Source organism: Mauremys reevesii, linkage group 1 (assembly GCF_016161935.1).
Source record: "Mauremys reevesii isolate NIE-2019 linkage group 1, ASM1616193v1, whole genome shotgun sequence".
In the NCBI taxonomy this organism is placed as follows: domain Eukaryota; kingdom Metazoa; phylum Chordata; order Testudines; family Geoemydidae; genus Mauremys; species Mauremys reevesii.
The window spans coordinates 99827210-99842667 of record NC_052623.1 but is presented as its reverse complement, the minus strand read 5'-3'; the positions used below and the strand labels follow the sequence as shown (position 1 = coordinate 99842667).

Sequence of the window (15458 nt, the reverse complement as noted above, 5' to 3'; positions counted from 1 at the left end):
AGGGAGGCAAATCAACTGCAGAATTTTCGAAGCCAGATGTGGTTCAAAATTCCAGTTTAGACACAGTGGCTCCATCACTAATCGATGTGGAGGCAAACTGAACAAAGCAAGTGGGTGTAACAAGAAGTCAGTCTTGCGGAGTAAGAAATAGTTTAAACTGGCTTCCTGTATGATTGAGAGAGTCTACACAGCATTGTCCAGTTCACCCTCTCACAAGAGTTCAGACAGAAAAGCTATGAAGGCTACAGGCTGCCTTCTCTGGGTGGGTCTTAGATCAGAGAATGACCTTCCTCTAAGGAAACATTAGGCTCTCAAGATTACTAAAGGAAAATCTCTTCAGAGAATTGAAAGACTGAATTACTCATTCAAAAGCCACTGCTTGCCATGCACAACAAAAGTCTGCAAGATGAAAATGTTCTTCCATATTTAGACGTTTAATGCTCTTGAATTTGAAAAAAACCTTATTTATAATGTTTGTTTACAAGCAAAAGAGGCAGTTAGGGTGATATTGAGCCTTGTCTTATAAACCACCATTTTCACATTCTCATAACTGTCTGAAAATTTCTTTTCAGCAGAAATATTCTATGCTTAGTCTCAGTTCAAAAGTGAAATTGTCTTTTGTTTGCTGTTTTTTGCAAAGTTTGAAATAAATACATTCATTCATTCATTGTTGATATGTGAAAGTGCGAGAACCTCCAGGCTGATGATGCATGTTTTTCACAACTCAAAAATGTCTGTGCATTAGAAAGCTGAAACCATCCACGCTGCTAGCCTTTACTGCATATGGCCTTGATCCTGCAAACACATATGCACACATTCAACTGAAGGGTAGTACTGGTAAATGGTACCTCTGCCCCTAAACCCTCACCTGCGGAATCCTCCAAGGATTAATTCTATCTCTAGTCTTATTCAACATTTACATGAAGCCACTAGGTCAGTGTTTCTCAAACTGGGGTCACTGCTTGTGTAGGGAAAGCCCCTGGCAGGTTGGGCCAGTTTGTTTACCTGCCCTATCCACATGTCCAGCCGATCATGGCTCCCACTGGCTGTGGTTCACCGCTGCAGGCCAATGAGGGCTGCTGGAAGCAGCGACCAGTAAGTCCCTCGGCCCACACTGCTTCCAGCAGCTCCCATTGGCCTGGAGCAGCGAACTGCGGCCAGTGGGAGCCGCAATTGGCTGGACCTGCGGACGGGGCTTTGCCTACACAAGTGGCCACCCCAGTTTGAGAAACACTGCACTAGGTGAACTAGTACGATGACATAAACCCAAGCACTAGCAATATGGAGATGACACACAGCTCTATCTATCCTTCACCACATATAACTATACCATTATCACCAAGACAGCCTCGTAGTTGGACAAGGTCAGTTCATGGATGAAGAACAGCTGGTTGAAGCTGAACTCAAGCAAGACAGAAGTAATGCTGGTGGAGAGATGAAGGCAGTTTGAAGAATGCAGTCATGATGTAGTCTCCTATGGTTGAAGGTATACACCCTCAATTAGTCTTTTCAGTCCACAGGTAGGAGTGCTCCTGGTTGCTTCATGTAGCAGCATCTGTGAGTATACTGGAAGGAGTAGGATGGAGGACAAGGAGTTGAGGATGGGGTGGATAGGGAGACTAAGATTGGATGAGGAGCCTAGGGAGGGATTCTGAGAGCTAATGGGGAAGGAGGGAAGAGACAGATTGGACGATGAGCCAGGAAGTGGGATTGGCTGGGCAAGGAGACTGGGTGTGGGGAGAGATTGGGACTCAGATGAGAAACTTGGAGGGTGAGACTAGGTTAATGAGACTGAGACTGGGATGAGAAGGAGTAGAGACTGGGACAGGATGGACAAGGAGAACTGACTGGGACAAGGAACTAGGAATGGGAAGAGACATGACTGGGACAGTTACAGATTGGAGGGGACAGGGAAGAAGAAGTCAAGTGGATACTAACAAAAGAATGCTTTTTCTGGTACAGCTTATACAGGTTCTCCAAACAAAATAAGCTACACTGGCAAAAGCACTTTTTGTTAGTACAACTTGCTAGTCTGCACTTGGGCTTTTGCTGGTGCAGAAATGTTGTTTAAATTTAAAAAAAATCAAACTGCTAACCAAAATTAGTATATTGGTGCAAGTTTCTAGTGTAGACCTGGCCTAATTCTGCCATTCCTTTGCAGTCATTTAAAACAATGAGGGAAGGCTCAGATTTGCGTAATAACTGTGAGGGAAGGTGTCCCTACCCTCTCAGCTATACATAAAACTCTTTGGGACAGATCCTCAGCTGGTGTAAATCAGCGTAGTGCCATTAAAATCACTGATTTACATGAGCTGACGTGAAGACCCTTAGTTTTTACCAAGGCTTGGAAAACAGAATGAACGAAAGAGTACCAATCTATAAAAAGAAAATCCTTACTCTCTCCCTCCCTTGGGAAAAGTTTGTGCTTTTTATCTGTGTTATCTTTAAGGAAATCCTGGTGTAAACCTCTGGTAAACTTACCTGGATACAGTCACCAGAGAAGGGGACATTGGTAGATCAATGTCATCTCTGATTCAAAAGATTTTTCTTTAATATTTTGGGGTGGTTATTGATGCTTGTTTCTATTATTTTGTATTATTAAAATGAATAAAACATATATTCTTGATACACAGTTACACAAGTATGTTGACAGTTAGTGGAGTTACTCTGGATTTCCACTAGTGTAACTGAGCATGTCTTCCTACGAACTACCAAGAGTGCATTCCAGGAAATTCTCACTTGAGAACAACAGTAACAACTGTGCTTGCAATGTGGCATTGGCATGTAGCATCTTATCTTGTTGTTTCAAATACAAGTGGGAGTCAGCCTCTCATGCAAAGGACAATATTCACTGTTTTTTTGGCTACCATGGTTCTTAGAAAAATTTGAGTGAATCTTTTAGACATAGTCTAGGTTGTTTTTTCATTGCTCAAATAGTCTCTCATATATTTCTTTCTCATGATTTTGGCAGTTTAAAGAACCCAACATGTCAATGATTCAGCTAATTTTCTGGTTCTGCCAACTTGTTCTAGAGGGAGAGAAAGATCATTGATAGCTCCACAGAAGAGAAATGAAAGAAGGAAAATCAGATTTGCGAGTTACTAGACATTTCTCAAATTCTTAGATTCTCTACTGCCTGTCCCAGTCATCTTTGGACCAGCTAAACAGATAAACACAAGTGCAGAATCAATGAATTATTTTACATCCAATTGTTTTTTAAAATCTTAAGATCTAAAGAATTGCCTCTCCCTGGGCAGTACTGCTAAAGGTATGGTAAGCTCAGATGCCAGAGGTGGATCCCCACATTATAAAAGAGGGGGCTGCTGGAAGGGCTTTCTCTGTGAGGGCTCTGAGGCCTGGTCTACACTGCGGGGGGGGGGGGGAGCATCGATCTAAGTCACGCAACTTCAGCTACGTGAATAACGTAGCTGAAGTCGATGTACTCAGATCTACTTGGCATGGTGTCTTCACTGCGGTATGTCAACGGCTGATGCTCTCCCATAGACTCCGCCTGTGCCCCTTGCCCCGGTGGAGTACCGGAGTCGATGGGGGAGCGCTTGCCAGTTGATTTATCACGTCTTGATAAATTTACCTCTGCTGAATCGATTGCTGCCCGTCAATCCAGTGAGTAATGTAGACAAGCCCTTACTCTGAAACTTGCTCTTCCCCCTGGTCCAAAATATCTTGAATCTGGTGACCTTCTGGGCATGCTGCAAAAGGTGCCTGTTCAAAAGGGCTTTTCGAGAGGGCTTTTCACAATGATGGAAGGATGGTAAAGAACTTCCTGTAGGTGGCAAAGTTCCTTTTTGAATAACTATTTTAATGCTGCTTGAGTTTTTTTGTGGTATTAATTATATGAGGGCTCTGAGAGCCTTTTATAGACATATTTTTATTATATTTTAAAACAAAAGAAATAAAAGGCACTAAAGTTAGGAGAGAGAGCAAAACCTGATGGTGCAGAACAAAACCTCGAGAGACTGAAAACAAAGAAAGAAGAGGGAGAAGGCATATGGATGAGTAATTTGTTGTGCTCACAGGAGCATGGGGACAGAGAAGAAGTTGATATATGTTTTGCATCTTAGAATCTGGGTTTATGAGGGTTTTCCTTTTAGCTGATCAATGATCTCTGAGTATGGCATGGGAAGGAAGAACAAATACTAGCTAAAGGATAGAAAAGAAACTTCTAAAGTTCTGTCAATGAGTGTGCGATTCCCATAAGCAATGTATCACACTGATGGTAAACTGAAGAGTCCCGTTTGTGGCACCTTCTAAAAGAGTTAAGATTTTTTTTATATCCATGTATGTGTGATAGTATGTAAAGGAAACTTTGCATCCTGCAGAGCCCCAGGGCTGTGGGTCAGAAGAGGGAATTTATGCCTTTATATGCTATTGGACTAATTTATATGTGCAAAACCCCCAAACGTTTCTAAAACTATTTCAGTTCTAATTAATACAGGAAAAGCAAGCTCTGGATTTCTTAGTGAATAGGATGAAAACATAAAACCTACTAAATCTCAAAAGAGGAGGGATATGCTATCCACTTGAATTGACAGTTCCTATTTACTGAGCATGGTGTGAAAAGTATGTTGCAGATCCATCTCTCCCAACCAGAGCTCACATTTTGTGCCTACTGCCTATTTAAGAAGATGGCAGAATATTGTGGCAGGGCCTTGGTGAATACTTACATACACAGTCTCCTGTCATTACCCAAAATGCCTTTTCAAACACATCTTTAAATTGTCTCTGGGTCACCCAGATATTCCTGGTCCAAAGTCCTAACCATGGTAGACAATCAGTCCAAAACTCTACAAGAGCAACAGATGACACTTAATTCACTTCAGTATATCCAATCAGATAAAACTACAACTTATTCTAGAAGCAAATACACTGGGAAAGTTGGAGATAGTCAGAATGCCTGAGTTTCCAGAAGAGAAAAGCTCCCAAGAAAATTAAAATAGGGAGAGGTGAACCCATCTATTCACATTCAGCAAAAGAATTTTATAAGTAGTTCTACTTCACAGTAACTGATTTCACAGTGTCCAGTATTCAGTCAAGATTTGAACAGAGACTACAAAAATGTTTGAAATCTTGAAACTCTCAAACACTCCACATATAAGAGAAATGCAAGTTCAAGATGTGCTTTAGGTGTAAGGTTCTGTTTTCAACCATGACCGACGGATTACTCAGCTTCCTTTGTAAGCCAGCTGCCAACCAATGGAAAGATCATTACTCAGTGGAATGACAATCATCTACATCATGTGTGTGTTTTTTTTTAAATAAAAAAATGAAAGTCACTTTCTGATATTGCATTGTTGCAAAAGACTCAAGCACTTCTGAATGACTGAAATTAACCAGAGAATATTTTTAATACCATACCCACAATAAGAAAAATGGTGTGACAATTGTAATTCACAAGCAACTAGATTTTGCTATTTTGCCCCAGGAAAAGGATGAATATAGGTTAAGATTAAAATTTACATATCACTTTTGGTGATCTCACTCTTTTCTTAGCCACGTGAGCCTAATTCAAATAGCATTGAAGTCCATGGGAGTTGTATTGGCCCCTATAATAGCATTAACTTTTCTATTAATTGGACAAATTTGATCCTCTGAAAGCAGTGGGTTGACCAATTTAATTGAAGGGCAGAATTTGCTTTGAATATTTGGGGAGATGATCTAAATACTTCAGATCCTATAATATAAATTTTTCTGAAATCAAAAGTTAAAGTCATTTAATTACTTCAGCCCTCTATAACCAACAAGTAAGATTCCTCCTAAGATCCCAGGTGACAGACTGAACTGGGACACAGCAGTACACTAAACTAGACCAACATTTTGCTGTCAGCCCCATCAGTTTCTACTGAATATGAGCTTACATTTGGAGAAACAGGATTTGTTAGCTTTACTGTTGTAAACCTTGCAAATGTGAATTGATGTAGTGTCTTCAATCTCCACAAAGACAGCCTGAACTGTCCTCTTTCATCTCAACAGTGTGGTATCTGGAAGCTATAATGATAGATAAATGGAAGCCTTACTAACTATTTCATTGCTAATCATTTTATCAGAAAAAGTCAGACATTATGGGATGGGCAGAACTTGCAGAGAGTACCATCTCAGTCTCCTTCCTCCTCCCCTGCAACAATCTAACTCTAGCAGAGCACTAAAAAATATAGCTAGGAAACAATCTCTGACCACTAGGGGGTGCACTATATGATCTAGCAGATCTGGAAAAAGCCCTATGCTTTATTTAGATTTTTTTTATTTAGATAAGTATTCTCATGATTCTTTTCAGACTCCTCTCCCATATTTGTATCAATTTAAAAAATGTAGCTTTCTAACAATGTCTCTCTTTGTATCCGTTAGTGTACCTACTTTTCTCAGCAGCACCCCATTCATGGCCGGCCACAATAACTCTCAAAGCATTAGATATACCTAAGCCCCTTCATTTTCAGTTTCAACCAATTCTTACTGAAAAATTCCTGGTATTTTAAAAAGTATTGTTCATTTTTTTCTGATTCACCCTACTTTTGTATCATTCAAATATATAAAAAATAACTTGTTTTATTAGGAAAATACAATACATTGCATGAGAAATATGTATTATGATAATATGTTAGTCTGTGTGTGTATGCAAAGCTGCCTGTTGAAGTAAGGCTATGCATTAGTTTAGAAGATACACACAATAAACAAACAGACACACATGCTCTGAAGTGTGTGAACGTCTCAACATACTGGTTACTTCCTTTTACAGGCTACTTTACTGGTTACTTCTTTTACAGGCTACTTCCCTCAGATCCCACTGAGGAATACACTAAGAAACTGCACCATCTACTCAGGACACTCCCTACACTAACACCGGAACAAATCAACATACCCTTAGAGCCCCACCAGGGTTATTCTATCTACTACCCAAGATCCACAAACCCGAAATCCTGGACGCCCATCATCTCTGGCATTGGAACTCTCACTGAAGGACTGTCTGGATATGTGGACTCTCTACTCAGACCCTATGTTACCAGCACTCCCAGCTATCTCCGTGACACCACTGATTTCCTGAGGAAACTACAATGCATTGGTGACCTTCCAGAAAACACCATCCTAGCCACCATGGATGTAGAGGCTCTCTACACAAACATCCCACACACTGATGGAATACAAGCTGTCAGGAACAGTATCCTGATGATGCCACAGCACAACTGGTTGCTGAGCTCTGTGCCTTTATCCTCACACACAACTATTTCAAATTTAATGACAATATATATCTCCAGATCAGTGGCACCGCTATGGGCACCCCATGGGCCCCCCAATATGCCAATATTTTTATGGCCGACCTGGAACAACGCTTCCTCAGCTCCCGTCCTCCGCCCTTCTCTACCTACGCTACATTGATGACATCTTCATCATCTGGACCCATGGGAAGGAGACTCTGGAAAAATTCCACCATGATTTCAACAGCTTCCACCCTCCATCAACCTCAGCCTGGACCTATCTACACGGGAGGTCCACTTAGTGGTGGTCACATTAACACCACCCTATACCGAAAACCCCCGACCGCTATGCCTACCTTCATGCCTCCAGCTTCCATCCCGGGCACACCACAAGATCCATTGTCTACAGCCAAGCACTGAGGTACAAAGACAGAGACCAACACTTAGAAAATCTCCACCAAGCATTCTCAAGACTACAGTACCCACACGAGGAAATAAGGAAACAGATCAACAGAGCCAGATGTGTACCCAGAAGCCTCCTACTGCAAGACAAGCCCAAGAAAGAAACCAACAGGACCCCACTGGCCATCACATACAGTCCCCAGCTCAAACCCCTCCAACGCATCATCAGGGATCTACAACCCATCCTGGACAATGATCCCACACTTTCACAGGCCTTGGGTGGCAGGCCAGTCCTCGCCCACAGACAACCTGCCAACCTGAAGCATATTCTCACCAGCAACTGCACAGTAACTCTAGCTCAGGAACCAACCCATGCAACAAACCTCGATGCCAACTCTGCCCACATAGCTACACCAGCAACACCATCACAGGACCTAACCAGATCAGCCACACCATCACCGGTTCATTCACCTGCACGTCCACCAATGTAATATATGCCATCATATGCCAGCAATGCCCCTCTGCTATGTACATCGGCCAAACTGGACAGTCTCTAAGGAAAAGGATAAATGGACACAAATCAGACATTAGGAATGGCAATATACAAAAACCTGTAGGAGAACACTTCAACCTCCCTTGCCACACAATAGCAGATTTTTAAGGTGGTCATCCTGCAGCAAAAAAACTTTAGGACCAGACTCCAAAGAGAAATTGCTGAGCTCCAATTCATCTGCAAATTTAACACCATCAGTTTAGGACTAAACAAAGACTGTGAATGGCTTGCCAATTACATAACCAGTTTCTCCTCCCTTGGTTTTCACACCTCAGCTGCTGGAACAGGGCACCATCCTCCCTGATTGATCTAACCTCGTTATCTCTAGCTTGCTTCTTGCTTGCTTATATATACACACCTGCCCCTGGAAATTTCCACTGCTTGCATCAGAAGAAGTGGGTATTCACCCACGAAAGCTCATGCTGCAAAACATCTGTTAGTCTATAAGGTGCCACAGGATTCTTTGCTGCTTCTACAGAACCAGACTAACACGGCTACCCCTCTGATACTTAACATACTGGTGACTATCACGCCCACCCCATGTACACATTTCAAGCTGTTAGCAGATGACAGTTTAAAGATTTGACACTCTTCAATGGGAAGAAAAGGAAAATCTGTATTAGAATACATTTCAGAACACAAGGAAGTATTCAAAAGTTTTATTAAAATAAAAACAGGAGAAAAGGATGAAGTTGAGTGTATGGCTGCAAATGGTGTGGCCCAATTATTAAAAATATTTATAAGTTAATAGTTCTAAGTCTGCAACAGTAAACTGTTTTTTCAAATGAAAAGCTGTATTTGGGGATTAGAGATATATTGTTTTCTTAAACTCATAGGTGGCATTGTGTTTTGAGTTCTGTTTTCGTTCAACAGCAAACCACATTGATAGAATTCAAAGCATTAATCTATTGAATACTTCCCCCTGTCTTTCCATTCACCAAAAGAAACCCTGATATTTACCCAGAACATTATTATTAATATTTTTGCACTGATTTTCACCTGCTTTTGTTGCTGTGGCAATAAACACTGATAAATTCCTGGGAAAAATTAAATAAAATCAAAACTGAAAATGAAGGGCACTAGAAATACTATATATTGGTTATAAAAGCCCTGGTGAGGATGAGTTGTTTCAAGAAGTTCTGTTTGGCACAAGATCTTCTTCTTCTTGACAGATTGAACTAGCCATTTTTTGTTCTACTACCATGAAATCATTTACAAGGATTTGGAACACTTTCACTTGCAGGACAATCAATTTCATTAATATCTAAGAACTCAAGACCGTGTTTTCCTCATGCACAGTCAGACTATGAAGTCTCCAGCCCGGGCGCTCACTAGCCCCGCGGCTGCCTGTGGGCTCCGCCCAGGCTCCGGGCCGGCAGGAGGCGCCGGGGAGGGTGGCTGGTTTCCCGGAAGCGGCTCCAGCACTGTGCCGCTGAGCCGGGGAAGCAGCTGCTGCCCGGCAGCCCCACGCCTGTTGCACGCCGCGGGCCGGGCACGGAGCGGCCGAGCCAGCGGCAGCAGGAGACCGAGCAGCGGCCGGGGCAGGGGGATGGAGGCGCCGCGGCGGAAGGAGAAGCCCAACCCCCTGCGGGCTGCCAACTTCTGCTCCCGGCTCTTCTTCTGGTGAGTCCCCGCCGCGCCGTCCCCGGCCGGGCTGGCGCCGGCTCCCCACGAGAGGTGACCTGTTCCCGCCTTGCGCTGCCTGCTGCACCTGCGGGGCTGCTGCGCCGGGCTCCCCAGCCAACCCCCTACCGTAGGGGCGGCTCTAGGCACCAGCGGGCCAAGCGCCCGCTTGGGGCGGCATCCTGGGGAGGGCGGCATTTGGCTCCGGTGGAGCTCCCGCCGGCATGCCTGCGGCGGGTCCCGTCTTCCCGCGGCTCCGGTTGGGCTCCCGCAGGCATGACTGCGGCAGGTCCGCTGCTCCCGGGAATGCGGCGGCGGGGGGCTTTCGGTGCGAGCAGCCCGCTTCTCAAAGGCTAGGGCAGGTCGCACGAGAGGTGACCTGTTCCCGCCTTGCGCTGCCTGCTGCACCTGCGGGGCTGCTGCGCCGGGCTCCCCAGCCAACCCCCTACGAACCTCTTGTCGGGGGCAGCTGGTTTGAGAAGCCCCGCAGAGCACACCGCCGGGAGCAGGCTGTATAGTAGAGCTGTCCCCTTACCTGGTTCTGTTACCCATAGGGGCCTTGGAGCAGTGCCCATTTGTAAGTACCCTGTGTGGCTCGCTAGGCTACTGTGGGGAAGGTCCTTGTTTACCGCTGATTCAAGCTCCGTTGCACTAGTCGCTGTGTCATTTTGCTGTTTTCTGTAGTAATTTTCTACTTGTGTCAACACTTACCATTGTGTGAGCCACTTGTGCTTAGACTGGTTCTGACGCAAGTTGACTGAAATCATGGTATTTCTTCCTCTTACTTGATGGATCAGAGGCAAGCCGTTCATAGGTCATTCTAAAGAATTCTGCCCTATCTCTACCAAACTCCTGTTTGCTTAAATGAGACCCCTCAAGTAGTACCTGACACTCTGGGGAATCTCCCAAGGCAACAGTCATCCAGATTATTAGCTGACTGCTTCCTGCAGTATCATTCCTGACCGTTGGCTGTACTGGCTATCCTTTTTGGGGTGGTAAAGGTTTTCACAGCGGGGTGAGATGGGGAGAAGAGCCCATAGAAATTACTATGTATTTGGGACCAGATTCTCCACTGCATTTGCTCCTTTGCAAAGCTAGTGTAAAATTTGATCATTCTTATTTGGTAGCATTTTACAGTTATTTTTGCACAGATGTACGATTACTCAAGGTGCAAGCCAGTGGAGAATCAGTCTATTGTTTGCTGCACCCCCCTTTTTTATCAGTCTACCCTCCCATCTGTCTTCTCTCATTTTGTGGATCAGGATCTCAGCAGAGCTCAGATGGAAAGTTTCCCAAGGGAAGAGCAACACTTCCCCCAGTGCAGGCTTCACTTGTAGAGAAGGGCGGGGGCGGTGAGGGGAGAAGTGCTGGATTCTTTGTTTGGAGCTCTTGGGAACGCAGGATGAGTTTAAGTAATCAAACTTTAGCCTGATCCTGAAAACAGTTGTGAGCAGGTACAGAAATCTTTTTTTGAGGATGGAGGGATGAACAAACAAAAATGTACAAACCCGGTGTTACTAGATTTGCCCTTTACTTTGGGGTATGCTCATTTATTAGGGCTATTCTTGTGTGGGGGAAGTGTTCTGTAATTCTATCAATGTGCTGCTTGTGTCACTTGTGTCCTCATACGGAGTTCTACTTCTCCCTGCTGCATGTTCCCTCCCCATGGAGCTATCCTGCAGGACCTAGATTCCCCAGGGCTGGGTTTTTCCAGCCCCAGAATCGGACAGACACAGGCACACACACACACACACCATCTGATAGGATTGGTTCATCAGCACTCCCAAGCTGACCCTTTATATGTCCCTCTGCTCAGTAGGTTGGGTCGAGCAGCATTTCCAAGCTGTCACCCGTATATGCCCTGGGCACCGCACCGGAATAGAGTACACCTGAGCGGGTTGGGTTGAGCAGAACTTTCAATCTGCCACCCTCATATGCCCCTGGACTCAGCAGCCTGGGTTGAGCAGCACTTCCAAGGTGCCACCCTCATATGTTCCAGGTTCACATTACAATTGTTCTGTTAGCAACCCACTTGATGAGCAAACCCCACAGGATTTTTGGACGTTGCAAGGATCTTTAGCTTAGGTACGAGAAGCGTTGCTGCAGAGCGAATGAGAAAGTCAAAAAAAACCCCAAAAACACCCAGGAGAGGGGGAGAGAGAGAGAAGCAACCAGCTTACCCATGAAAGTTATTTATTGCCAAGTAATAACCACAGGGGAGGCAAACAAACATAACAGGTATAATATTAAATCTAACTTACATTTGATTATAAAAGTCAGGTTTAGAAAACTATAACTGACCACACAAGTCAGGGTCAGAAGGCTATACCGAGAGAGAGAGCTGGGTTCTCACCACTCTGTGAAGCTTGAATCAATCGGGGTTCCCAGTGGTGGTGGTAGCTGAGGGTCCAGAGTGCTGGAGACAGGGAGAGCCCCCCAGCATGATCAGTCAGGAAAAGATGAAGTCCCAATGGAACTGATGCAGATGTTGGATCCAGGCATCAGAGCATTTACTTGAGCATAGCTAGGGGTTTGTGTAGGGAAACAATGGTTCAAGGGAGAACACTAGATTTGTTTATGGGTAAACTGATGGCTCAAGGGATTATACCAAAGTTGTTTTGTTCAGGCTAGACAATAAGAACTGATCATTCCTGGCTATGGGCAGTGTTCCTTGGAGGGAGCTCATGGTGCAATTAGGCAGCTTCAGTATTTTGGATACCAATAAAGGATTTATTACTAGAATTGGTCTGATAACTACTGAGCTGGGTGAGTGCAGGTGTGGGTTCATTAACATCTGGAGCAGAGATCCCCCATCATGCAGTGCTTGCCTGCTTTTCTGGTCCCAGTGTTCCATGCGGTTCTTGCCTTGGATTCTCTGTTCTCCATTCTGTATACTAATAGAGATGCCTCCCTGTCCCATCTTTAATGCAAATGAGGCTAGGGGAGTTTCCTTAATTCTGTCACCCTCGTCCCAGGGGTTTAGGTGTGTCTCTCCCTGCCTTTTCATTGCTTTTTGTACATCTTTCTTCTGATCGGTTTTGGTTCAAGTAGAGGCTGGGGTGGGGAAGGTCTTCCGTGAATCAGAGAGGCTGATACTGTGCCTTGGTTCCCCAAGAACATAGAGCTGATTGGCAATCCAGTGTTACCTAACATTATTTCAGTTGTTAAGGGGATGCTCTCAGGTCCTTATCTTTTTTATTAGATCATCTTTTGAGGGTGGAAGAGACAAGTTTTTGAGCTTCACAGAGCTCTTCTTCAGGTAATCTGTGTGTCACAGCTAAATATAAAGTGAGACATAACATAAAGGATTAACATGTTGCAAGAAACCACTTCAGATGAAGTAGGCAAGTAACATCTCTGCAGTCATAGGACAAAGGAGAATTAAATTAGTATGTTACAAATTGGTGAAATGAGCCATAAACCTAGAGTTTCTGAGACCATGGTTTTTAGTGACTGGCTTGTCTGTTTTCATAGTTCAAACTGGGAGTAATTTAAAAAAATACATGATTTAGAAAAATGTTTTTGTTGTTGTTTGTTCTTTGTAATGTATGGGAAGGTAAAACATGCACCCCAGGCTCCAGAACTAGAACTCATGGGGAGAGATTAGGGAAAGTGGAGTAGAAAGGAGGCATACATCTTCTAATCTCAGGTGCAGTGGGGTATTACTGCTCATTTCACGAGAAGAGCTCCCCTGGTAGGGAAATCCTTCACTCTGCATAGGGAAGCATGCAGCATTCATTAGCTTACTCCTTGGCTCCTCCTGTCTTAAAGCCTCTTTAAGCAGGGCCAGCTCCAGACCCCAGCGCGCCAAGCGCGCGCTTGGGGCGGCGTCCCGCGGGAGGGCGGCAGGTGGCTCTTGTGGACCTCCCGCAGGCATGCCTGCGGAGGGCCCGCTGGTCCGCGGCTCCGGTGGAGCATCCACAGGCGTGCCTGCGGGAGGTCCACCGGAGCCGCGGGACCAGCGGACCCTCCGCAGGCATGTCTGCAGGAGGTCCACCGGAGCCGCGGGACCAGTGACCGCCAGAGCGCCCCCCCGCAGTGCGCCGCCCTGCTTGGGGCACCGCAAATCCTAGAGCCGCCCCTGCTCTTTAGGGTCTTGCAGCCTCAATATCTTGGGCCTCCATCAGGGTGGATTTGATTGATCAAATTGATGTAAATCACTAGTCAGGAAGACTCGATTTAATCATGGATTTCTACATACAAGTGCATTCTTGTTGGCTGTTATAACTTTAATACATATTCTTCACAACTCAGAGATGGATGTAGGTTTCATTTTTAGAAGGTATACACTATACATTTTTTAAGTGATTTATTTTGAAAACTTTTCAGATTAGTTTTACAGCTATATCAGAAAATGAATGATTGTTTGGTTATTTCATTTACCAAAGGTAATTGAAGCAGATATTTATGAAGTCATTGGGAGGTGAACTATCTTCAGTTCAACAGGTTAATCATTAATGTTTGGAGGATTTTATTGTCATAAAATGAGAACATCACCAGACATTTAAATGGTTTTAGTTAACTAAAACAATGTTAAGTATTCTGGATTTTTTTCTTCAACAGCAAACATATACTATTTTAACAAAACAAGCATATGAATTTTTGAATTTAGTTAAACATTCAAATTTTTTTAAAATCAGGTTTGTTTTTGTTAAAATTGTTTTTAACTAATATAGTTAAATGAAATAAAAAAAAATAAAATTGACTATGTCAGCCAGGTCAACATGAGAAACTTAAAATATTGGCTTCCATAGCTAACTCAGTCATCTTTACCTTCATTTTCCTGTTTGTTCATAATCTGGAAAAGAAAAACCAGCTTTCCTGCTTTTTCAGGTCCCAAACGATTTCTCAGTTTGGAATGAATTAGTCTCAAGGAGAAAATATTCTTTCTACACTGGCAGAAGAAGCTACTGCTGTTAAAAGTGAGATCACTTCAACAGTCTCTGAATCCAAGTGCTTAAGTGACTTCCACCAGTTCACTGGTGTGACTTCCTTTATAACATCATCAGCAAACATATATTTCTTGAATGGTTCACCCTTAGCTCTGAAGTTTATTATAGTTGGCATTATGGAGATTGCTGGATGTCCATGTCATAGCCAACTCCTCTTCATCAACCGTTAAGGTTTGACCCTGATACTGAGTATTGGGAATATTTGCAAAAAAATGAGCTGGAGATAGTGCTTGTCCCATTTGTTTTTTTAATGCTTGTAATTTAACTCTGTCATTGCATATTTCTCTATTTAAGATCTCACTCAGTTCCTTCTAAATTTCAGCAGCATCAGCAATAAAACAGCTATTTCCCTGCATTTTGTTCAAGGCTACAGAAATAAGCTTCAGGGTACTCAGCATGTGTTCAACATTTCTCTGAAGCCCAATGTTGAGAACTTTGGCTGTGACAGTGCTATCTGTTTTTTCACGATTTTTTTTCACAAACTGTCATCAGATTAGGCCGGTTCTTGATATAGTGCTCAAAACAGTCCACTACTGAGTTCTGTCGCACATCTTGTGGGAGAGTTAGCTTGTTTCCTCCCACTTTTTTCAAAGCAGCTGCTGCAAAGTGGTTGTTATGGAAGTATTTTGCAATTTCAACAGCATTAGCCTTTATTTCTGGAACACTGAAGTCTTTGGCTAGGAGGTGCATCAAATGAGCACTGCAACCATATGTTATTAG

At 43.8% G+C, this 15458-nt stretch overlaps 1 protein-coding gene across 3 annotated transcripts in view; it reads left to right on the top strand.

The window, feature by feature from the left end:
- ABCC4 (ATP binding cassette subfamily C member 4) overlaps window positions 1-15458 on the top strand; it is a 269468-nt gene that overhangs the window by 39790 nt on the left and 214220 nt on the right. For 2 of the 3 annotated variants that reach the window (XM_039519350.1, XM_039519352.1), the window contains exon 1: window positions 9481-9786. The exons of the other annotated variant lie outside the window; for it this stretch is intronic. In XM_039519350.1, the coding sequence (XP_039375284.1) occupies window positions 9713-9786 (74 nt within the window). In that variant the 5' untranslated portion in view covers window positions 9481-9712. Of the gene's footprint in view, window positions 1-9480; window positions 9787-15458 lie in introns of those variants that run through there. 3 annotated transcript variants of the gene reach the window in all.